This window comes from Botryllus schlosseri, chromosome 13 (genome assembly GCF_051294905.1).
Source record: "Botryllus schlosseri isolate E-star chromosome 13, Bs_hap1, whole genome shotgun sequence".
Lineage (NCBI taxonomy): Eukaryota > Metazoa > Chordata > Ascidiacea > Stolidobranchia > Styelidae > Botryllus > Botryllus schlosseri.
The window spans coordinates 6,073,476-6,097,626 of record NC_137248.1 but is presented as its reverse complement, the minus strand read 5'-3'; the positions used below and the strand labels follow the sequence as shown (position 1 = coordinate 6,097,626).

The 24,151-nt window shown below is 41.0% G+C and overlaps 1 protein-coding gene across 1 annotated transcript; it reads right to left on the bottom strand.

Moving 5' to 3' along the window:
* Positions 1 to 346: 346 nt before the first annotated feature.
* LOC145453657 (semaphorin-3E-like) lies at positions 347 to 23,292 on the bottom strand. The gene is made up of 21 exons (XM_080331629.1): positions 23,192 to 23,292; positions 21,929 to 22,095; positions 19,040 to 19,099; positions 18,872 to 18,979; positions 17,894 to 17,978; positions 12,824 to 12,949; positions 10,867 to 11,033; positions 10,501 to 10,636; positions 10,367 to 10,439; positions 9,988 to 10,182; positions 9,709 to 9,899; positions 7,324 to 7,406; positions 7,053 to 7,252; positions 6,210 to 6,307; positions 4,374 to 4,653; positions 2,628 to 2,761; positions 2,200 to 2,409; positions 1,673 to 1,832; positions 1,400 to 1,558; positions 705 to 793; positions 347 to 641 (listed from the first exon to the last, which is right to left on the bottom strand). The coding sequence occupies exons 1-21, from the start codon at positions 23,280 to 23,282 to the stop codon at positions 619 to 621; spliced, it is 2,835 nt and encodes a 944-aa protein (XP_080187755.1). The 5' UTR covers positions 23,283 to 23,292; the 3' UTR covers positions 347 to 618.
* Between the last annotated feature and the right edge of the window lie 859 nt (positions 23,293 to 24,151).

The following is a 24,151-nucleotide window of genomic DNA, read 5'->3' as shown; positions in this document are numbered from 1 at the left end:
ATATAGTAAGGTCATCATCTAGCCTGCACCCCCGGTTTTTTTCTCCTCCATGCTATCCGTGATTGCTGAGCGCCCATCAGGATAGCCGCGGTTACCAGTTTTCGAGTCTTTGGTCTGACCCGGTCGGGAATCGAACCCACGACCTACCGATCGAGAAGCCGGACGCACAACCATTACACTATCTCGCTCGGCGAATGTCGGTCATTGGGCCAATGTGGGTGGTCCCCACTTTCATCAGAATACTGCTCTGTGGTCTCTGATTCGAGCTGGATGGCGCTATGTGGACTACTTAATGATCTGATTACCGCTCCTCATATCTTATCTCAACACTGACGAATACACATGGTTTTCTTCCGAATATCTCTTATTCAGAGGCGACCTACAATATTTTTCTCCAAGTAAAAGAAACAATTTAATAGCAAGAATATAATAAACTTTATGCCATAAAAGAATAGTATCAAACATGATTTGAAAGAACGACTGGTGATTTTGGTAGCGAATGCTGAGTTGTGTCGAGCGCTCGTAGCATTCCTTGGCGTTCTTCTGCGTCTTATGCAGTATGATGATCATCATGACAGAAACAGGCTTTCAAGGAGAAAGCCACTCGCTGCCAATCTTTTATCTGATCACCGAGTCGTCATCTGATAACAAGGATATCAAGGTTGATTCGTGCTTTGAAGGAATGTATAATGCTGGTTCCGTACCTTTCATGCATATTACTCTCCTATGTTTAGAACACGACGTCAGCGACCATTTCATTACGTGATGCAGTGTTTCCACGCAATACTCGATGCTGCAATGAAAGATTTAATTCGGTCAAGTTTTGCATTCTATATTAGATTGTTTAAAAGCAACCATTTAGACACATAATCCGGTTGCTGTTATATCAGTTGTCCGAATTAAAACTGCTGGAATGATATTATCAGAGGTGGTCAAACTAGTTAGTTCTACTATTCAAGATAAAGTACAATCTACAGTCGATGGGTCGCACACGTTTAGCAGTTAATCGGAAAGGCCGCTCGCATAACCGCAAGGTGACTCACGATGCTATCAATAAGTACGATCTTTGAATATATATTCAATTACCATGATATTGGGACAATATCGCCAAGTTATCATAAACAATCATAAAAGTGATGCAACCATATTCCAAAACTACTTGCTACGTTATAAATCCCACGTTTAAAAAGTAAGTAGCTTTGCCGACAAAACTATCGAGTAGAAGTTGTCTATAGAAACATAACCAGTTGAGTAAGTATAGTACAAATAGGCTAAAACTACTTGAGTACTTGAAAAATGTAGAAATACTTCGTTACTGACTGACCATCTTCGGATATTATAGGAACCTACGAATACAACTACGAATCTAGATATACCATGGGTTTTATCTCAATAGTACCTGTTTCGTAGCTTTCCCCCCTGGCCAGTTGGAAATCTTGGTGTGTCGCTTTGATCAAAATGGCTGCCGTCCGCCCATTGGACGCTATTGCGGAATTTTCGTAGACCAACCCAGTACCTTTTCCTTTGATTCCGAGAGTGTGTAAGATTGAATACAAATCTGAAAACGGAATACAAAGTCACGAAACATTTTCATCGACAGTGATTAAATTTCAAGCTGAACTTAATTCTCTTATAACAAAGTAGTGCGTTTACGAAAGAATTTGTATCTCACCTAGCTTCACCCTCGTCCTTCAGCAGAGCTACTGACCCACCGAGCACCTCACATTCCCTCTCGGCTTCGGCATACGTTTTCGATTCTTGGGTGACGAGGAAGAGCTTGTTTGTGGGCAGGTACTGTTTCCATTGGTTCTCGCTGTCACACCCCTTACTCTCTGAGAACAGGATAGCATATATCGGTCAGTGGTAGTGATAGATTCACCACTAGTGAACTAATAGAATCTGGTGACAGCCCATCAAATATGTGTCGTGTCTGTAAGGCAGCACATGCGATATTTCAATTTCCGAACACTGAGATGCCGTTTGGATGGTGGTGGTTCCTTGAAATTGATGTTTATATACCGAATAGGCCTTATTTTACTACACGCTATCTCTTCGTGATAATCTCAAGAGATGGCTGTGTACCGAACGCTTCGTGGTCATATACTAAAATTAATCGTTATACTTTTTCAATTAAGTGAACATTAAAACGGGGGACACTACCAGGGAGTTGACATACAGTATATATATATATATATATACCTTCCAGTGTGGTCGATAACTTCGCATTTTCCTTCTTTAAGCTTGCGAGGTTCAAGTGTAACGCGTGTCTTTGTCTCGTCAAGTTGGCTCTGGCTTGCTTCAAATAGGAGACTTGAACGTGGAGTTTGTCGACTTTATCATTGCAAGCGGTCAATACGTTGTAGCTGGATGGAGCCTGGCCGTAGTGGGCGGTGTTTCTGACTTGGGTATCTGCGCAAAATTGAAGCTTATAAGGCACCTGATAGTATCAGTGATAGTGGACAATTTGACATGCTTTTACGATAATAAAAAGACCCTACATTATTCCATAAATCTTACCAACGCGTATCGTATATAGATTCACTGCTAAACGCGAAAATTTACTCATACAAATGATATCGTATAAACAATTTCCAGCATTCAAAGCGTACTATGCCTTTTGTACGTACCAGTCCCTCTCTTATCAATCACTTTGTTGCATTTGCATTCAGACGATTCAGCCGTTTTTCTTTCCGTCTCGCATTTGGAAGACGCGTTTTTGTAGGCCTTCAATTCTATGATGGCATTCCTTTCGGCTCTTTTCCTGCAAAAAAAAGGAATCTAATACCAAGGTTTTTAAAAGCACCCGTTAGTAAGGAAAGTATATATGTCGCTATCGAAACGGCAGGTCAGTGCCACTGACATTTTGTCAAGTACCCGGACAATTGAATTATCGAGGTGATGTGGAAATACCAGTCGGAATATAAAGAACACGCGTTCAAAGCGGGTGTAATTATTACGCGACACGCATAAATCACAGCGTACGTCTATGAAACTCAATTTGTGGGCGATAATACAATGTTACCATTTAAGCGACCATCAATTATCGTGACGTGCTGTATTAAACTGCGGTTTCCACGGTATAATCGTATTCGAACGTTAAAAGAAAGCCATGCTTCACTTTTGAGAAAATATTACCCCACAACAATGTTTGAACGTGATAGTTGCGGTCGCCTAATCGTCTTTGACATTCTTGCGCACCTTATGCCAACGACATTATCGGTATGTCACCAAACTGGCATTTTAAGCACGTGGTTAGCACTGTAAATCGTGACAAATTGTCGTAACTACGGTTAATATGATTGACTAGGCGTGAAAGTCCGCTGCTTAACTCAACGCGGAGGGGCTGTCTCTGCAATACTGCATTCGTATATGCTATATCACATTTCAAGAACAGGTACCGCCATTGGGTGAGTCGAAGTCGCGTATTTGGTATCTGCAGTTACGCTATTCTATTTAGGTTAGTTTACAAAATATGCACGTTTTGCTCTAAGGATAACATGTTACACCTTAAGTGCGGGAAGTGGGTTTATCAACTTCTCATCTCTACATCGAAGAGAGCCTGTCAATTATATGCCATTATTCATGCAATGTGACATTGTAATCGTCGAATATATCCCGATTGCTCGGAGCGATATATTGTTTATGCTCCCTATCAATTCTCAAATCGGAAGACGCATGAACTGCCATCGGGGCTATAAATGATGCGGCAAAATGGCAGTATAGAGTTCACAAAATGAACACACTCTTACAAGATACTAAACACATTAAAGTCAAGATATCCAAAAACTAATCACTTCATTTTCCATACTGTATCTATCTACACTACATGCGTAATATGTCTGGTTGGTTATGCAGTATGCACAGCTGTACACAGCCATACATACATATTATCTTCTAGAGTTGCATATTAGGATGCAAAAAAAATCGTGATTTTTTTCCATTCCACCAGTCATAATTTGCAGAATCGTCGGCATCATATGCCAGTGATCAGCGTCACGAGTTAACAACCTGAGTGAAAAAATTGACAGTTGCACCCGAAAATGCCGTGTAATTAAGACATTTGTACTTGGCACCGAGTTCGGCAATTAGGACCAAAGTTTAAGGGAATCTCTATAGCGATATCTCATCATTCATACGGGGCATTTGATATCGCATAGGTTCCGACTTATAAAACGTAACGATTGAGACTTATTCCCCCTATGGTAATTTGACCGGAAGCTGACACAGTGTATACTATGAAACTGTTACGGGAGTAATAACACTTAACAGAGGTATAAATCCACATTGCCAGGCCTAGCATTAGAACAGAACACCCATGTCTACAATTTTAGCCAGCATGCCCGCTATGCGATTCACAAAAGAAGCCAACCTACCTTGTAAGTTGTTCTTGTTGACATATGTGCAGCGAGTACATGGTGTCCCGATACAGCTGGACCACAATTTTCTGCCTTTCGTCGTATTGCAACAGCAGGGTGGACAGTTGAGTGTAATTGTTGTACTGGTTATACAATTCGTTCATGTTGCGCGTCAGGTCGGTTTGGAGTTCAAGCTTTTCCCTCTCCAATCTGGCAATGGTACGATTGAGCTCTCTGGTTTGGTTGGTTAACACTTCATTCTTCAGCATCAGTTCCTTCGGATCGACAACGATGTCATCTAAAATGGAAATATATTGCTGATACACGAGACATACACGGTTGCCAATGTGTAACATGCAGACAGAGTAGAACTTCACAACGCTGCGATGTCAAATTAATTAAACACGGAGATGGATTATTATCACGGTTAGTTGGCGCTGAATATGAGCTTCAGTGCTGCATTTGAGGATAATGACAAAGCATGCTGCAATCATTATCTACAAGTAGGTAATTAGGACGCGATACCAATGCGCAATATCTGGATGGTGCAACATGTAAGTTAATTGAACACGTTCATTTCCAACACTTTTCTCTTTTCGTAACTACATCCCTTGCGAGTTTTAATCTGCGTGACAATCCATCTCCAAGATATATGTGGTAAATAAGGAGGCTCATTCATGCTCATTGCTCAGCTTGAGTTGACGTTTAATATAGAAAACATTTCAGACGGTCACGCATTGATGACGTTCCGTGTATTCGCTAATAAACACGATCGCTAAGATACGAAAGTAAATAATGTGTGCTAATTAAATTTTCCTGGAATATCTATAGTATACATGTGTGTGTGCAGAAGAGAACCTTGACCCTAGTATATCGAATTCATTTGATGATATAATACACTTTGATTATTTTTCGAAGGGGCAGAATACTTCTATTCCAGCCTCGTTATAGCCCATCGGAACCGTTTCAATTACCCTCGCAACACTTGGGGCTATTATTTTTGGAGTAACGTGCTTGATCGCGTGTGGTCTAAACTCTAAAGTACATCGTAAACAGCTTACTGGCGCGTTGCAACGTTGGGTATCAAATTTCTCATCTTCGTACCTGATACGAAAATTGCGACGGGTGATATAATTCATCATTCTACCGCTATACCAACATCGGCTCATCGGACGATCAAACGACTATAATGACGTCATATTATATGGAGAATGACGTTGCCACACTTAGCCACACTGGGGTCGCGCGCTGTCAAGGTGTCAAGCTTCAAGTTCGCGAGGTCGCGACACAGGAGTATGGAAAATAAGTTAATCTATTTCCCCGACTTGGAGATATCGTAATATAGTATGCAGTGCACTATTAGAAGCACATACGGAAATGCATTCGTGTGGAAATTGGGTTTCGAATACAAAAACACGTTTTTTTTCGCCTCTGAGTAACACCCATACTGTATTATGACTCCATCGCATCGCAGATAGTTATGTAACAATTGGAACAAAATTACATTGTTATCTGATTATGCGTAAAAGAAACCCTGAATGTGCGACGTGACTTCAAACGCTGCTCGCGTGAACCGGTCAGTATGAACTGGCAAAGGTTGAAGCCAGCGCCTTAGAAAGTTGTTTATTACAGTGCTTTTAACTTAACACGTATCCTATATGATAAGCACACAATATTATATATGGGCAGTATGTTGGATTTATTAGAACATCCGAGAGGTATTTCGAAATAATTCAATCATATATATATTGTACAACATACATATCATATATACCGTATATATCATATACCACATATATCATATCATTCTATTAAGCATCGGGATGTGTTTACTATAATTTTGTTTTGACGCACCTGGCGATTGTTTCTTGTGGTCGTTTCGCGAGTCGGAAACACTGCACCCGGTATCATTCCCCTTTCCCAAGAATTTGTGCGGATCTTTCTTTGCAAATCTAAAAATATGTTTTGAAAACTTCACAACCCAACCGTGGCGGCCGATATCTGTCACGAATTTTCGAGTATGTGGTACAGCTAAAGGAGGTTCGTTTCATCATAGGGAATGAAGCGACCTTCGTTTGCGGTCATGAATGTATGCGAGTTTCATTGCGGTCGCGCACACTGGCACTTATGTTCGCAGTGTGACAACTACGAAACCGCATATACTACATCAATTGACCTAAAATTGCTACACCCTGCACGGTGTGACGTCAAGTGACTGTGCACTGTGACGACAATATAGTATACTAACTGCATTAGTAGCAGTTCCCGCCGTATTTGCATTCAAGCTCGCCGAGTCGCGTAGCAGTAAGAAACTATTTTCGTATGACCAATAATCACCTATAACTATAGGTAATCAATACGCATTAACAAACAATGCGTGTAATCACGCATGCATCACGCTAATAGAAGTTATTTCCCATCAAAATTCAAAGATGAGATCAGCAAAATTGATGGTATTTTTGATCTCAGTTAAAATGAAAGTTATTTTGTTGTATATTTATTGGTACTATCGCGTGGCGAAATTCATCTGATAAACTCGATATTGCTCTACTGAGTATTATATATCAAACAGTAGCGCTTTGTACGGTATTTCGCGCTTTTTCTCACACGATATTTGATGATGAAGATTATACTTTACTGGTCGAAGTTATCTATAAAAACATATCTCATCTATATACATAAAAAGTAGAAGCTCACGTGAAGTCCACTTCTTTGCATGCAATGTCAAGATCGTCCCACTCGCAGTACGGGTCGTTAGCGAGTTTGCATTCTCCACACGTCATATATTGCTCGCACCCGGCGATTTTGATTTGCTCAACAGACGAGCTTGTTCCAAAGTAGATAAACCCATTATCGCCTTTCTTCACCGTCAAGATCTTGTGCTTTGTGTCAGATTCCTAGACAGATTTAAATAATTGTGAGTGCATGCCAGTGTAAGGACACACGAATTAAAAATGTAGCCACATACGTTGTAAAGCTGTCGCTGCGGTATCTCCCAATGTAACGACCGATTTTCCACCGAAAACACAATCCTCTTAATAAGACCGACATCTGAAATAAAACCGTGAGAGGATTAGGATAATTTAGATATGCAGTGTCACGCCTAATGCTTGGTAATCATTGCCAGTCAAGGACGTATGTAAATTGATATACTCGCTGTGCACAAATAGACCAACAATTAAGCTTTACGTTGCACCACAGAGACGCAAGTATGTTTTTTTGTTTGATATTCGCGGTGTTTCGACTATACATTGGTCAATGGTCATTCTACACCAGCAGGCCGATATTCTGTATTTTTGATTCCGTATTTACAGACTTGCTCGGCCCACTTCTAGGCTTTTATACGACACGGATCACGTGGTGAGAAAGAGCCTAGATAAACCTTCAACAACCCATTGGTGTTGTAGCTGTGGAGTGTGGATCATACCACGACGCTATGTCGCCACTGAGATGCAAGCATATTGTCTGTCATTATACACGTGGTGCTGCGGTAATAATGTAGTCACGCGTAGGCCGTAAAATGGCGTGACAAGAATAGGCATCCGCACGTGATTATGCATGAACTTGCCAGCGGCAAGCAAGTGATACATTTGTTTGTTGAAAGTGTGGTTTATGATGTGATTGTATCTCGCGGTAGTTATGCAGGATATGTTCCGCGAGCATCGGCAGTCTAGTCTCAATGTTCGATTGATAATTGATGGTAAGTTGAGTTGGGCATACCGCAGATGGATGCATTACATTCACACAGCTGCTGATCCGAAGTTGACACAATTAGCCACCACCTGACGGTAAAGTGTATAGTGCTTGCTGTGTTCGCGCGGATAACCACTCAGATTGAGTCGTGGTGCGCTGGTACTGCATCCAAAAAGCCGCATTGCACAAGTCACGAATTGGAATAGAAAGTGAAGGCAGATTTGCATGTTTATCGAACGCATAAGCCGCAATGTCATTAATTCAAAACTGACAAACGTAAATAGCCGGCGATTGTTTCTAGAATACAATACATTTTACGTATTGGATTTCGCATACCATTAAGTCTGCACGCGAAACGCAGGCGATACGCCAAACTTCGCGTGCGCAAATTGATAAGTCCATTGTCGTCATATTATGGTGGACCATGCAAGTGGATATCCATCGTTCGAGGAAAATAGAAATCAAATAAGATGAAAACGTATCCATAGGAATTTGACGCTATATCACGATTGCACTTAGAACCGTATTAGCGCGTGTTGCATACACTTAACATTTAACAGCCAACAGTAAAGGCAACAGCATTGTTGGAAGTACAGGAAGATTCACAAGAATTTCTAAACCCACCGGATTTTTTAATGTTATCGCAGCCCCTGCGGCGCATGATAAACAGATAGTATAACTGGATTTTTCTCTAACCGCTAAATTCAATCCCATTTACGTTATTCATAAGTTTGTTTAGATACGTATTATGTATCAATGCATGACGCGCCATGTAACCTACCAGCAAGCTATTGTTGCTCTTTTCCCGTTAGTGATTAATGCAGAATATCACAACACCATACCGGGAGCATTTCGGAAAAATTGGGGAAAGAAATCGGGCGAGTTTACCAGCAGCATGAATTCTGCGACAGATAAATCAGTATACGAATAGCAATAAGCTCGATTGTGACCAATCCGGTAATATAAACTATATTTAGGTTTCATGTAGGTCAATAAATCAAAGGGAATGGATATATGCGTGTCATTTATATAAGACCGACCAAATCACCAGAATATCTCCTATCACCGCTATCCTACCGAGGCAACCTTCTAACTCATATACAGGACATTTGCGGCTACACAAAATAAATAATTCGTACCAACGTCATCTCGTAACGTATTGAAAGACATTTTTCATCTCTAGATTCCACTTGAGCCAATGTCATTTTAAACCTATTGTGGGTCGAGCAGCGTGAAGCCGGCGTCACCTAGTTTTATCTGCGGGTGACTGATAGCTCGTGGTAATGGCGAACTTGCGTTTAGGGTCAGGAATGCGATGCACCTGACATCAGCGGGAATTCATATCTACAATCCCAACCAATACAACATGGTTATTAACTCCATATTTTGGGCGAACAAAAAACAAGATATCGTGATTGCGCGGACAGATTTGCGGCGCGCCAGATTCCCGGGCACAAAGCCCGTGTTGGCATTAAAAATGATGCTGCCTGTCGAGAAGTATAGTGCCAATTACTGTTGACTCAGCTACGTCACACACATAAAAGATATTTAAATCTGCGAAGACCTACGTCAGGAATCTTTATGTTCACCTCGCAGGTGTCAAAATTCTACTTTACTGTACCAAAAATTGGTGCGTAGCACCTCTCACTACGATAATCACCTGTGATATAATGCACGACATCGTAGTCCTTTTCGAAGACTTCACTTGAAGGCCCAGAGAAGATTTCCTTTCTCCTAATGCGGTCGACTATGATGTAAGAATACGCGACGCCGGAATCTTGATAAATCGCGAATCCGTCTTTGGGTTTGATCATCCCGAATTTCAGCGGATGCTCGTTGCCGTAGATAGCTCTGTAGACGTGAAATCAATACGAAATTAAAAACCATTGTTTTGTCGTACCTATGTAAGTTCTGTATAAAGCCTTGTCAAGATATATACCTCTGTTTCGAAAACTGGCTGGTGTCTCCCTCACAGGACCCGGGAGCGGGATAATCGGGATCTGAGTACCACGAAAACAAAGGCGAAGCGGAATCCTGGTTCGTGCTAGGCTTGTTCCAATATTTGTACGTGTCCATGTGCTGTCTGATGTCTCGCATGGAGTAAACGCAAGTAGCTGTCGCGTGATACGCTCCCCTGTGATGGAACAATGCATAAATGTGTCATCGCGTCCGTTGCTTGCTGGCAAATCGACTTTGATAATTAACTAGTGCGCAACGAGTATAGAAAATGAGTAGCTATACATTCTAATCTAATTCGAAACAGCTGAGTTGTCCAATACATTGAAATCAACTCCGTGCATCCAGCGAAAGAATCTTACTTTGGAGTGCCGAAAATTGCGTACACGGTCGGGTTATCAGGCTGCTCTGGGTTGGGAATCACATAGCTGCTCTCTAAAAAGCACAGCACGCATTGCAATCGCAGTTGTTCCCGGTAACAGGCGTAAAATCTCACCGATCTCGTCGTAAAAAAACGACATTGCCCGAGACTTGCCGGGATGCTGAATCGAAACCGGACATGCGATCCGCATTTTGGAGAAGGTGGCTAGTTGCCTGTTTTGAGAAAGCCATGTCAAGCCGCCGCGGTCGTTCTGTAGACGTAAGTATATACGAGGCGTGAGTGTACTGCAGATCAGAGATTGATGCGCTCTAGAGATCAGTCCTTGTGATGTAAATATATCACTTCGGCGTAATCCGATTAAACAGCTTCTCATACCAATTTTACAGGTCTACTACTCTTCCGGAATATAGCCCGAAAGATTAAATCGGGACGATATAACTATAGAAACGACGCCTACAAGTTCTATATGTAGGGACATACCGCGCATAAAGTGGCCATTCTTGAGTACACCAGGTTGACTGAGTAGTCGCTATCTTGAGTGAGAATTTCCAGAGGAATTTCCTCGGCGTTTTCCTTGAACAGCACGACGATCTTTTCCTGATCGGAATCCAGTCCAGGAACCGTAAACATGCTCACGAATCTGGCGTCTAAATACATGACACACATCTATGAATGGCGGGTATTGAAAGCGAGTTTTGTTCGTCGTCAAAATATGATAAATTCGGGTCGCGATGCCTAACGAGGGATGACTTTTTACTGAGGAATGCTAATAAGGAAATAAAAGTATTTTGCCCTGAAATGTTATCTAAAAGTTAGGAACACAGAGGTTATATCAGGCTTCAACATTCCACGAATCGTGTGATAGTATATCTGTAAAAATGAAGCAGATTGGTTCTGGTATACCGGTATATGATTTCCTGTTTAGGAGTATTAGTTTATATCAACGTATATGTTACAAAAGTGTGCCCACAGTATATGTGCGCATCACTTCCATCAGAAAAGTCGCTATTTCCATATTGATAGCGAGAGATGTTTGGCAAATCGTGAGGCAAGGTTAACGCACTACACATCGATCTTGAAGGAGAAATACCTTCTCTTTAACCGACTGAATAAGCTCCGCGCTGGAATGTAATAGCTTATTTGATAATCGGCCTTCTCGTGTTTTTATATGTTTGTGTGCTTTCGAAACAACCGTTTGCTTTCAATCTGCGCCGTGTTTTTCACAACAACTACAAACGTGAATAAATTTGGCATACCTAAACACAAAAGAGATTTCGCCAAATATTCCTGGAACACAACATACTATAAAAAAAGGAATTGCGGGATATCCGCAGCCAATGCAATGTCTCTGTTTCGTGTGCTAGTTGCAACCAATAAAATATAATCGGTAAGGCTGATGGGTGAAACGGAATTGTAATTACCGAAAATTAAATAGTATATTCATATTGAAATGAACCCGAATATTTTAGGCTGACACTCGTCAGGGGTAATCGTCAGCAACTAGTAGAGAATTGGAAAGAACATTGTATCGTTGATATACCCCTGATGAGTGTCAGCCGAAAATATTCGGGTTCATTTCAATATGAATATACTATTTAATTTTATATTGAAGTTCTGTACCTCCAAGAAGCTCTTCAAATATTACCGAAAATTCTAAAATTAGCAATTTTCGAACATTGATTTAGCCAACTTTCTACTCGTATCCGTATGGAAGAAGTGTTGCTCAATTAAACCTGCAATAAACCGATCCTTTCAGAATCATAATATATGAAAGTATTTGCCCCAACGGTCCTGCTCCAGCACCAAATGTATGATGTGGTAGGAGTTAAATATTTTAGAGATCGGACGACATTCGCAAATACGAAACGAGCCTATATTTGATGGATGGATTTCAACAAATTGAATAAGGTGAACAGCTGATACACTACGCCAGGCTATATACTAAGTCATTCACGGTGCTTTGGGAGCAATTCTTGGTTTCGTGTCGATTGAGTGCTATGATGACTGTGAATTAGCATCATAGGCTCGGTACTAGATCCACAGAATTATATAATAGTAATACATAAATCATATTTAATGATTCGAAAATAAGATACCTATATTATATGTTACCATGATACATAATCGGTAAAAAATAGTCCTCTCCTTAACAGTCATCGATCGCATCCGAAATTGCGTAACTTTCAATAAGTAATCGACAAGTCAATTTTGGTTTACCAGAAACCAATCCTATGCGTAATGGGTTTCCTAACTTAGCTTCAACGTCCCGCTCTTACACATAATTAAAGAAGTATAAACGTTTCGATAATGTACTACGTCACACCGGCGGAAAAAGAGCGGTAAAACTTTTGATCACCGACCTTTTATTGCTAATCAACTGTAATATCGTTTTAACTACAAGAGTGCATGAGCACGGAACGCAGTAGAGCTTACGTACCGCTCAGACGAAAGTTGTCAAATTCGTCGGTGGCCAGCGCGCCGTCGGCACGGTCGGCGGGCGATTTCCGGATGATTCCGTTCTTGTTTCGAGAATTGGGATTGTTAGCAGTGAACAAAGATCCACCTAAAAACAACGGAGTTAGCAAAATTCAAACAGCCCCGTCATGAAATAAAACGGATGCAAGCAGTTTTAGTCATAACAATATTTATGAGCTTGACCGCGCGCCGATAACAATTAATTGCAATTGAAATTTCGCGTATCTGCGCTCGCATCTCGCAAACATGATAATGCGCCAGAAAACAGAGTGATTTGTTGTATATTATGGCAATAGGGAATGAAACGCTTAATTTATACGGGAATAACTTTACATAACATACGTGAACGTTTAACCTCTATTAGTACAAATTTAATTTGATCTCGATTACCTATTAATTTATCATTAACTAGAAGATATAAAGAATCCAGATTTACGAAGCAAAACACCGCTGTACGAGTGTACGTTTACCAATGATTTCGATAGATTTTGAGTTAGCTGGAATACAATAGCCGTGTGAGTCGTATACGATGATATATATCACCAGACGTTAAACTTTTACAAGTGTATTCTGGACATTCAGTCGTGATTTTTCAAGTCTCAAACTGAGTGCAATCAATTCCATTCGCTTCACTGCACTTCAATATGAATTGGAACAAAAAAGCCAACATCCCATCTTCCGCACGTTTTTTGAACTTTGCCGCAATCGCACTTGCACAAAAGGCGTGTTGCTCAAGTGCCACTTGAGCTTCACTCACGCGTTCACAGAGATTTTGCGTTCGAGTGGACTTCACGCCGCCTACGGATGTTGGCATAATCAAAGATACAAAGCGAAGTGTTAAGTATGTAAATGTGATATCAATCTTCCTGTGTAAATAAAACTGTTTTTCGTCGCGTATACCTCAAGTTTACTGCGTGTGGTATGTCAACAGTTTGTAATCTCTTCTGTTCGACGTTATCTTATTAATGCTATAATATTTAGGGGGAACAGCATTCGTTTCCTATCCAATGGGTGTCTTGCGCTGTGTGTGTCTGATGTATGACAGATGGGTTCCAGAAAACGGAAGAAAAATGAAGTCCCAACGCGTGTGAAGTTGTGAATATATTTCTGAGAAGGATTATCACCATGGGAAGGCTGCTTGGCTTTGTTTTAATACGTCAAACGTTGTTAATTCTTCAAGTCGCTTTATTAGAAGTCTGTGTTAAGTGACTCGCTCCGGACTTACAGTGCGTGGGAAAACGGACTGGAGATTAACAGTAAACCAAACTGATAACTGTGCGGTTGATTGCACGCGATACGGAGACGTAATATATACGAAAGCCGGACGGAAGGTTTTAGGCGTATATTTTAAACTCCCACAAAAGCAATACATATTATTCGCATGGAATTTCGTGGGCTTTCCAGTGTCACACATAATTCAAGAATACAAGTTTTGTTGTCCTTTTTTGTGATGCAGGGCTGTGCCATGTCACAAACAACTAAATCTATAGCCGTGGGTGCTGGCGTTACAACTTTCTCGTAACCAGTAATTAAACAGGTATCACAGATAACATCGCAAAAGAACATTTGGTATGCCTACCTTGGAAGACAAGTAACAAGAGATTGAATAAAATACATATGCAACTCATGTGTCCAAGTTCACAATGAGTAAATTTTGCTAGACTTTAAATGCGGGATTTTTGCTTGAATATCACGAAATCATGACAAATAAAACAGCAAATTTAGTTGGCAATAGACCGGACAGTCACTTCCAAATGCATAGCATATGATCGTGTGCAAAGATTATATTCTGCGAACTGAATACATATTTAGACGTGACCGGCCCGTAGTGCGGGGCGGATCGACAAATTATTTGGTCCGACTCCGATCCTGTTCCACAATCCTCTGGTCCGACTCCACTCCGACTCCGAGGCCGGATACTTGAAATGAGCGATATCCGATCCAAAAAACTCCGATAATATTCATGTACGACTAGCTATTTCCAGTTAACAACAAATGCAGTAGTAGGCAATGGGTTCAGGTTATATTCAAAAAAAAGAAACATGGCATTGAAACTCACAGCTTTGTATGGAATATGAAAACTACACAAACACTACATAAACACTCCCAGGCTGGTATCGAATATAAAAAGACAAGGTAGGCTACATGGTAACAAAAACTCACAGGTTTGTATGGGATATGAAAACTACACTCACAGGCTGGTATCGAATTAAAAATGACAAGGTAGACTATATGCGGTCAACGACTTGCAACGAGATATTGTATCAGAAACTTTTTCTATCATGTCAGTATCAGACAGAACTATAGGGCAGTGACTATGCACGGACATCGAGGGCTGTAACGTGTGCTGCAGGACAGTCGGCAACATGTGGCAAGCACATGTCAGTCTCTGATGTGTTGTCGGTGCAGATCTTATATTGCTTGCGTCATCTGTTACAAAATAACAGAAGTCTAGCATAGAGCTAGATAGTCCAATCTCAGTGCAACATTCCTATATTTTATTTAGCAGATTTACACCTGATTTCTGCTCCTCAAACTTTGTTGCAGATATTGCTACAGAGTGCAACTTTTCTTCGCGAATGTAATGGGCTGTCAGTGACATGTAATGTCTGCTTTTGACATCAGCCCACATATCCGTGGTGAGCTCAATCATCCCATATTCGCCAATAGTCGCTTTCACAATGATAGAAATTTTTTCCTTCTCCAGTGCAGCACGGCTTAGAACTTCCCTTTTAACGGTATGTCTGGATGGGATTATTTCTTCAGCATTCATTCGATCATACACGGACCCTATATCCATAAATGTTTGAGCAAGTTCGACAAAACCATCATCCTCTGAAGATCGGAATGGTCTCAAATCCTTTACAATGAATGATGTGGCTGCTTTGAGCAATTGTACCTCGGCCTTAGTCGGAAGCGGAGCAGATTTTTTTTGTCAGAAAGGATGACATTGAACGTTGGCCCGCTGATGGTATGACTTTCGACACACTGCATCTGGTTTTGATATGAGTGGCTTAATGTGTTGTGCCACTGTTCTTTCTCTCATGCTTGAATGTCAAACCACCATGCCGACAGAGAACAAATCCTGAGTAGTCACCGCCCTCCTCACTTCACTGGTGCCAGGGCCAGTTGGCAAGGCAAAACTCTTCCACACCTCACTTTTATTTCCCTTCACATCAACCGCGTTTGCTTTCCCTTCTTCATACAAGGCTTTTGCTATTTTCGATGATCCTATAATACTAGGATTACCAGCCATCTCACTGCACGCTAAGGAGACCGCATCGACCACATACAGTGGAAACAAGGATGATGGAGGTAATAAATGCTTAGTCATATAATAAATGCTGCGATTGAATGAGTTAGCATAAATTTTGGTCATGGCTCAGTGATTTTACAGATATGGCTCGGTTATTTTCTCACTGTGGTCGGAAGTTACTATAGTCATGCTGTGGCCGGATCAAGAATATACTGATCCGGCTCCGATCCGGCTCCGGCCGTAGCAGAAAAAATACTGATCCGGCTCCGATCCGGCCCGACCAAAATTGAAAAAATCCGGCCGGATATCCGATCCGGCTCCGGTCCATGCCCCGCACTACCGGCCCGATTATGTCATCACAAAACGTGGCCAGTCAGTCACGCGTAAAATGACTACACACTATGCGCACGCCCTGGATACAGAATGAGAAATCGACCAATGCTTTCAAGTTAAAACCAGTCTCAGTAAATACTGCATAAATATTTGAAGCAAGAGTACACGGATATGCAGAAACAAAGCAGTCAAGGAGTCTGTCACAGGAGATGCTTCCTTACTCAGTGTAATCATACCGTGACTGCCGTAGGATGCTATACAAGACACAACATGTCATCGGAAGTGGTGCAATAATACGCCTAAAGTGGATTGAACTTTGCGAAAGGGCGTTAGGATTCATGCAGATAAGTCAGCTCATCAGTAGGTAATCTACTTGACTCAATGCAGGCGCGTGCAACGGTTAAGAAAAGTTTACGTTCGTTTGATGTCACGTGCTGTGAATAGCGTAGCGCGTTAGGCCAAGCCTAAATAAAACTCCATCAAAGCGCAAATTCCCGACTAAGACTGGGTAATTGCGGATGGAATGCATCTCTTAGTAACTACAACAAGTACAAGCACAATAATAGCAATCTTATCTAGCATCTGTGCAGTGTCCATAAAAAAAAACGATGACTTGAAGATTCCGAGGTTATTGTCGGTTACAATTTGGTAAAGGCGGCACAAAACAGCTAACCATGAATGAGACATGAAAATAGTTGAATTACAATCACCTCGTTGTGACGAAAAAACAAAATTTCGGTGCGTTTTTAATGCCCCTGGGTGTCTTCACAGCGGCGAGAGTAAAGATGTGGCAGACTAATCCAAATTTAAAATCTGATAGCTAGATCAATTTATATCCGACAACACGGTATTAGCCAAATATTCCGAAAAGATAGATCTGTCACACGTTAACAATAGAACTGTAACTCTTATCGAACACGGCTCATACACAGGGCAAGAGAAGTGTAATTCAAGAAGAATTCAAATAAACGCGATAGATATATTGCCTATCTCACTATATGATCATGATCAGGTACTTGAAACTGTTATTCCCTGTAAAAAACTGGGCCGTAGAAAGACTAAGTACAAAGATGATACAACTCGAGTGCGGTGGCGGATATTGAAATTCGGACAATGCGACAAAAATGCTTATTATGTGTCATTCGATACATTGCGTGTCGGGTAACATTCTACCTGACTTTGAGATTTGAATGCATTTCGTCGAGTGACACATACTTGGGAAATGTAACACGAATTATTGAACAAGTTTTGAGCATGCAAAGCTGGGAAACATTACATAATAGAAATGATAGCGGTTGCATAAGGTATGATTATTTTCATCCGGCCAAGATAAGAATATTTTTGTCTGACATTCGTCAGGGGTAATCGTCACCTCACCAGATAGTAGAACATTGGAAAGAATACAGTTGAAGGTATTGCGTGCCAGCGCCAGTGTGGACATACCTGTCATTGTCGATACAGTTTTCGAAAAAGGGTCTCCGGGAGATTTTGATTCACCCCTTATATCTGATCCTTCTTGCGTGAAAGTCTGTCAAAATAGAATGTATAACGCTGAATGGTTGACAGCGATACGATGTCGCCTTCGCGTAAGGATCGTGATCGTAGCACAAGAAAAATTCTAAATTCATCCACACGATTCCAGAATGATACATTGTATTTGCCAGATTAAGGTGCAACTATGAACAATACATCAAAGACAAATATCCGACTTATGACACATTTGGGGCGTATTGTGAGTAACTCCGCGCGCGTAAAAGCCGGTTGGGCACGTCGAGGAAATTAACCAGACGAATAAAGCATCGAATAAGGAACGTTTCTCTGATTTCATTGCCGGCGAATACTTGATCCACGCAGACCGTTAGTCATGCACTATCGTCTAAGCTCTAAGTAAACTTGGACGGAGCAAACTGGCTGGCCTTGAGGAGATACGAACCCGACAGAGTCAACCACTGTCGCGATATGACACTGATACCCATATGACGCACGTATAGTGGCATTGTGTGGTCGCAAATTATTTATTCGATTCCTTTTGCTAAACGACGACTGACGGGTTTCAAACACGTTAATACTATACCGGTAATGTAAAGGTAGATGTGTATGGTGTACATCCCAATGATTCTAATATATATCTGGCGCCAGCAGTAAATCACCGTCTAAGTAGAACAGTACGCAAGTATATATGTAGCACGAATGCCGGTATTGTTGCAAGTGAACTACCGTTAATGATACATCAATAATCTCATAAAATGCGTTTGATTTGAAAAATCAGCGGCACCGGTCGCTTAATCTGACCTTATTCGCTGCTATGACAAACCGCCTTTAAATAGTTACAGAAATTTTCCACCCCATTGTATTTCGAAACCATGTAGATATGCGGGTCAGAAGTCCGTTCTATGATAAGATACTGCCGTCATAATTCACCTTCTTGTTGACGTATATGCAGCGTGGTTGCCGGGCGTTTGTCCCACACGCGTAAAGGTGAGTATCATTGACGGAGTGCAATATATGTATGACATTCGTGCAGAGTTCCTGTAACGATGTGCTGCGGTCAGACTAACTGATTAGGGCGAAAATGTTATATATACCTACCGGGTTTGGCTCGAAAGCAACGCAAAGGTCGTGTCGCTTAGGATCTGGACGCCATTCCATCTAAAAACATAACACTATTATTTGGATTCATGTATGCATGATGCGTACAATGGTGAAGATCGTATGAAGTGCAAATATCCTGGGGGTTATGCCTTGGAAGTTAGACGTTTTGTTTACAACGATTGTCCAAAATGACATATAGGCATGACTTTCCTTGAGTTTCTTTGGCAAATGACGTGCATATGTCGGATGTCAACACTGTTACTAGTAAATAAAACCTCCTGGGACTATAGAGTGCTATTAATGAAGGTGGTGATGATTACGATGAAGATTCTTGACGTTAATCAAATGTCACATAACTTCCAGTTTCCAACGGAAGGTATGAATTTCATCACTCACAAGCGTTGACATTTCTATTGTTGTAATCTAAAATAATTTAGGAATATGTTATCCCTTTAAGCCGTTATATAACTATATAATTCAGTCACGTGGGAATGCCTGTAGCGTGAATGGACATCGGTAATTTTACGGCTTGTTCCAAGTTCTGCGATCGATGTTTGCATAATTACTCAGGAGAATCGCGATGCCATGATATTACTATGATAATATGACTTCTCATCCACACGGGCGGTTCATAAAAACCTTGGAATTCATGTCTAATGTCCACATCCGCAAATCACCAGGGATCAAACACTCCAAAGTGACGCTGTACGATAGATTGTCTGGTTTGGATGTGTCAGCGTTCTCGCAAAGTCCGATTATTATTGAGAATACCCACTCAATATACATGGTACCCGATACATTTATTATGTTTCACAGTGTGATTTGACATCTCACGATACTCTGGTCATTTTTCATCGTCGTATTATATCAAATCTACGAGTATCCAAACAATGCCACATCCTATTCAGTTGACAAGCGTTAAGATTGCGTTTGTGGTGTGCTCAAACAGTGAAAAAAATTGCCACTCCCGTTGTTTTATTACTTGTAGCAATAGGTTTAAATCGAACATGAATACGGTTTTCTCAACTACTAAATGTGCTACCGACATATTGAAAGCATTGCTGACTGCCGTAAGTAACGGTCTATGTAATATACACTTCATATCAGAAGCCATTAAAAAGTGATGACAGTAATTTATTCAATGTTGCGATGTTGCACGCGCCATTCTGATGAGCGACGTTTGTTCCGGTCCGGTAGAGAGGCATCGTGGCGTCACCATACCACCGAGTATTGCATTACACTCTCACGCACATTATATGTTTCCATAACCATCTAAGATGGGATTAAGTTACGATCTTCAAATTAAGCACAATTGCGTACCATTCCAGTTCAATTATTAGCAAATGCTCTCGCATTACCGTGGCAAAGCGCGAAGTACTTCATCTTCAGGCAACACATGGAAATTGAAACTCGTGATAGCCAAATCGATTTCGAATATATCATCGGATTACGAATAAATCGCGAATACATTGGTTTCGTTTCCAATTTATTTCGCTGAATAGTTTTACAGCCATGCGCTTTCGAACGCAGCAATTTACCGTGGCACGCCATGATTACCGCACAAGCAGTCGGATTGAAAACGCGTTAATACGCGGGTATCTTTTGTCGCCAGTAAAGACGTGCTTATTTCATTGAGTACCGGTATGCCTTCGAATTTAGTCACCTTGCGAAAAGATTTTTTTGAGTTGCAATGACGCAACAGGATGAATGTCGATAATCCCGTAAGCTTGTTACGAAATCAAAGCATCAGTTTATCACCGGGTGACAAAATTTTCGGGCAGTATTTGTGAACCGTGCCATGGTGTGGATGGATGCGCGACTGTTAGTAAGCTTACTATAAGATTTTCCGAAAATTACGGCTGGTATATGCACTCTTCGCAAATAAATAACGGCGTCAATTGATCAATATTTGAACGAATGCGATCGCAAAGTATAGGCATTAGACATGAACGTAAATTGAGCAACGCTACAAGATGTAGACTGCAGATACGGGCGGTTGCATTCGGACGAAACTGGTTATTCATGCTCGTGTTTATAATAATTGCGCTCCAAATCAAGGTAAATTTCATTTCTGATCTCAATCAAACCCAAGACTAATCCCATTCACGAACTTTATTTGAAGACGGCCAATTTTTCAGGGAACAATGCGACCTAAATCGGAAATATCCTCTAATGACCTGGTTAGCACGCCGTAAGTCGCAATAAAATGTACACAATAGGAATTTTCGGTGCTATATTTGACTCGCAGTGCTCAGCCGAGTCACGATTTCAAATTACCGGCGACACGAATGCCGCAGAGGTCGGAGAATATGGAGTGGGTCACGGCCAAACCGCTGCCATCCGTAAATTGCACAAACTGTTCCATAAGTCACGGCGTGTTTATATCACAACTAGTATACTTTCGTTGGTAACCGATTAAAATGATGATTACAAACTTGAACTTGCAGTTGAATACAGATTGACGCAGTTATGACGCAGATTTCGCGTTTATATCCTTTTGTTTGCGTATGATGAACGAAATAAGTATACACCAACTAGAGAAATTCGTTTTTTTTTCAATAGTTTGATATGAGAAAACTTCACAATCAGAGAGAAATGCCAAACACTAGGACACTATAAAGTTGTTCTAGCTCTTCATAGAAGTTTTGCATGCAAAATTTATCATCGATCTTTCTTTTTCGAAACATATTCGCTGTTTTGTTTGTGCGCGAACTTCAATATCTTTATCATTGTCATCATCAATTAGTTTTAGTTCCGCCGCGATATCAATATCACCCTCGTCACTGAAATGTTTTGCAACTTCCAAGTAACTATTTGTCAGCTTGGGTTCAGGATTGCCGCTATATTCCGTACCAGAAAACTGTGCAAACAGTCAGTTCAACTTACTTGGCTTCTGACGACTTCAACATTGTCCAATTCCAATGCGTATAAATAATTCAAGGCGCCCACGTATACGGCCCGTTGTGCTATGTCTATGACGACGTTTTTCGCGTCCTTGGTGTGTAAGTTGAATGTAAGTCGGTCTACATTCCAGTCTGGTTGTTCGTTCAAGGCTACACAAAATGGGAAATTATTAGAATGAACATGAAATTAATTTTAGATTGTGTTAAATAACGTCGGAGTTTGTGAAAAGTAGAATCCCCGTTTCATTTCTGAAGTACTACTTGGAAATTAATAAGCTTCAGTGTGTGGGCAATTCCGAAATGCACAATTGCACGTGTAGAAGCATACGTTGGCAACAATCGTCAAGAACGCACAGAATACAGATCACGACTTATTCAATCATTTGCAACCATATTATTTTCTGATCTGTATGAAAATGATGAAAAATGCATGGTGAGTACTCGGTTATTAAAAAAATATAACTGACATAGCCGCGCAGCCAACAACTCCCAATATAAACCGTAGCCACAAGAAAAATCGCAATTCTTCAAATCGAACTTGCATGTATACAAGGTGGATTGCTATCTTTACGACTATACAGCATATGAAAGTTGAAATTGCTCCACCAAAACTTCATACGCTGGATATTTATCGTAAATTACATCACACGTCTGGGTCACAGGGCACGACACGGTGTGAAGTTCTTTGTATCTTTATTTCTCATCTAATCAATAGCGCCATAGTTCAACGAGAGGTGTGTGTATCATGTTTCTGGACCTAAGCCAGCCGCACAATGAAGCCTCTGTTCTTGGAGTTGATCGTTCTTAAGAATCTGGAACGCATAACTCACCGCATGCATGACGTGTGCATTCAGTTATCGTTAGGGTTTATGCTGGCGGGTATTCTAGTTTATGTAATCGAGATAAACTAAGCTTCGCGATTCATATCGAAGAAACCTCACGGAGTCAAACAACACTTCTTACAGCCACTCCCAGGGAATTGATTCAACTTTACAATACAATCCAGCGCTGTATTCATATCGTCTCAGTCATCATTCAAACTTGTCACGAAATTCACTAGGTTTTAAAACAATAAGTGGCACAATGCAAGCATAGCGCATATATGTGTAACCTCTAAGTAAATTTACACAGACATATTCATGAACCGCAGTGCTGAAAGTCGTTCCGTCGCAAAATTGTCGCCGAATACCGAAGAAGAGTATCGGAACCACCGATGCCATGTAGCGTGATATAAAGGTTCGCTTACCTTCGACTTTAGAGACGGTGTTGGCTAAAGATGTTGTTGTTGCAAGATATAAAAAGCTGACCAGCATTGCGGGCAGGCGAGAACTTGACATTATTGTTAAAACTGTTAAAATCAACAGCTTTATTGCACCAACCCTTATGCATCCGTGAAAGACGCCAGCAAATTCATTCCCGCATTATATATACGGCGCTATGAGACGAAAAAATGTACCATTTCGAATGCGAACCCTGCCCTAGACAAGCTCACCTGAGCGGTCTACGCAATAACTCAATGCGACGGGTTAACAAGCTACGGTACATGTCCCGTAAACACGACAAGCGTATGACAGATGCTCTCGTATAACGCCGTATATATCTTATCTTTGAAAGGTGGCATTTGTTTGATAAACTACGATTCAGGGAGTTCAATATTCAAACGCATATCCTCAACAAGGCGGAGACGGTGAACAGCATTAATTGTAATACAGCCAACGCAAAACACCTGGTCCGAAGTCGCACGAACATTGCATTATTATTATTAAAGATCTCGAAATTAGGCAAATCACCCACTGTCGTTTCAGGTACTTAGTGAAGGCCAGCGGAAGCCTACTAATTAGTTAGTCGAGCACTTTGATTTGGGGAGAAATTCGTTATTGACTCGAAGGTAATTAAAATAATTACGGCTGCAAATTGCTCTTCCTATTTTCGGCACGGTCAAGCTCCGGTTCGAAATTTACTCAATTACACCTCGTTCGGACATCGGAACTCCTTTCGTATCATAATTCCTGTCTAGGATGGCATCAGGAAAACCATTTGTATGCGTCCCTTAACCCGACGATTACTTAGTAGAATGAGTAATTGTACGGGGTAATCCATACCTTTACACTGCGAAAGATACAAGCTGCTAATGCTAAATATCCAATATATCTATCCTCAAATTTGGCCAACACTATCACGGCATAGGCGGGCAGTTCTCAAACTA

Bases quoted from the DNA above. Each gene is read 5' to 3' on its own strand.
- LOC145453657 (XM_080331629.1), bottom strand. From the start codon at position 23,282: ATGTCAAGTTCTCGCCTGCCCGCAATGCTGGTCAGCTTTTTATATCTT. The intron at 12,950-17,893 runs GTATGTCCACAC...CGTTGTTTTTAG, and splicing joins AACTGTATCGACAATGACAG to GTGGATCTTTGTTCACTGCT. The intron at 794-1,399 runs GTACTATTGAGA...CTTTCATTGCAG, and splicing joins GGGGGAAAGCTACGAAACAG to CATCGAGTATTGCGTGGAAA.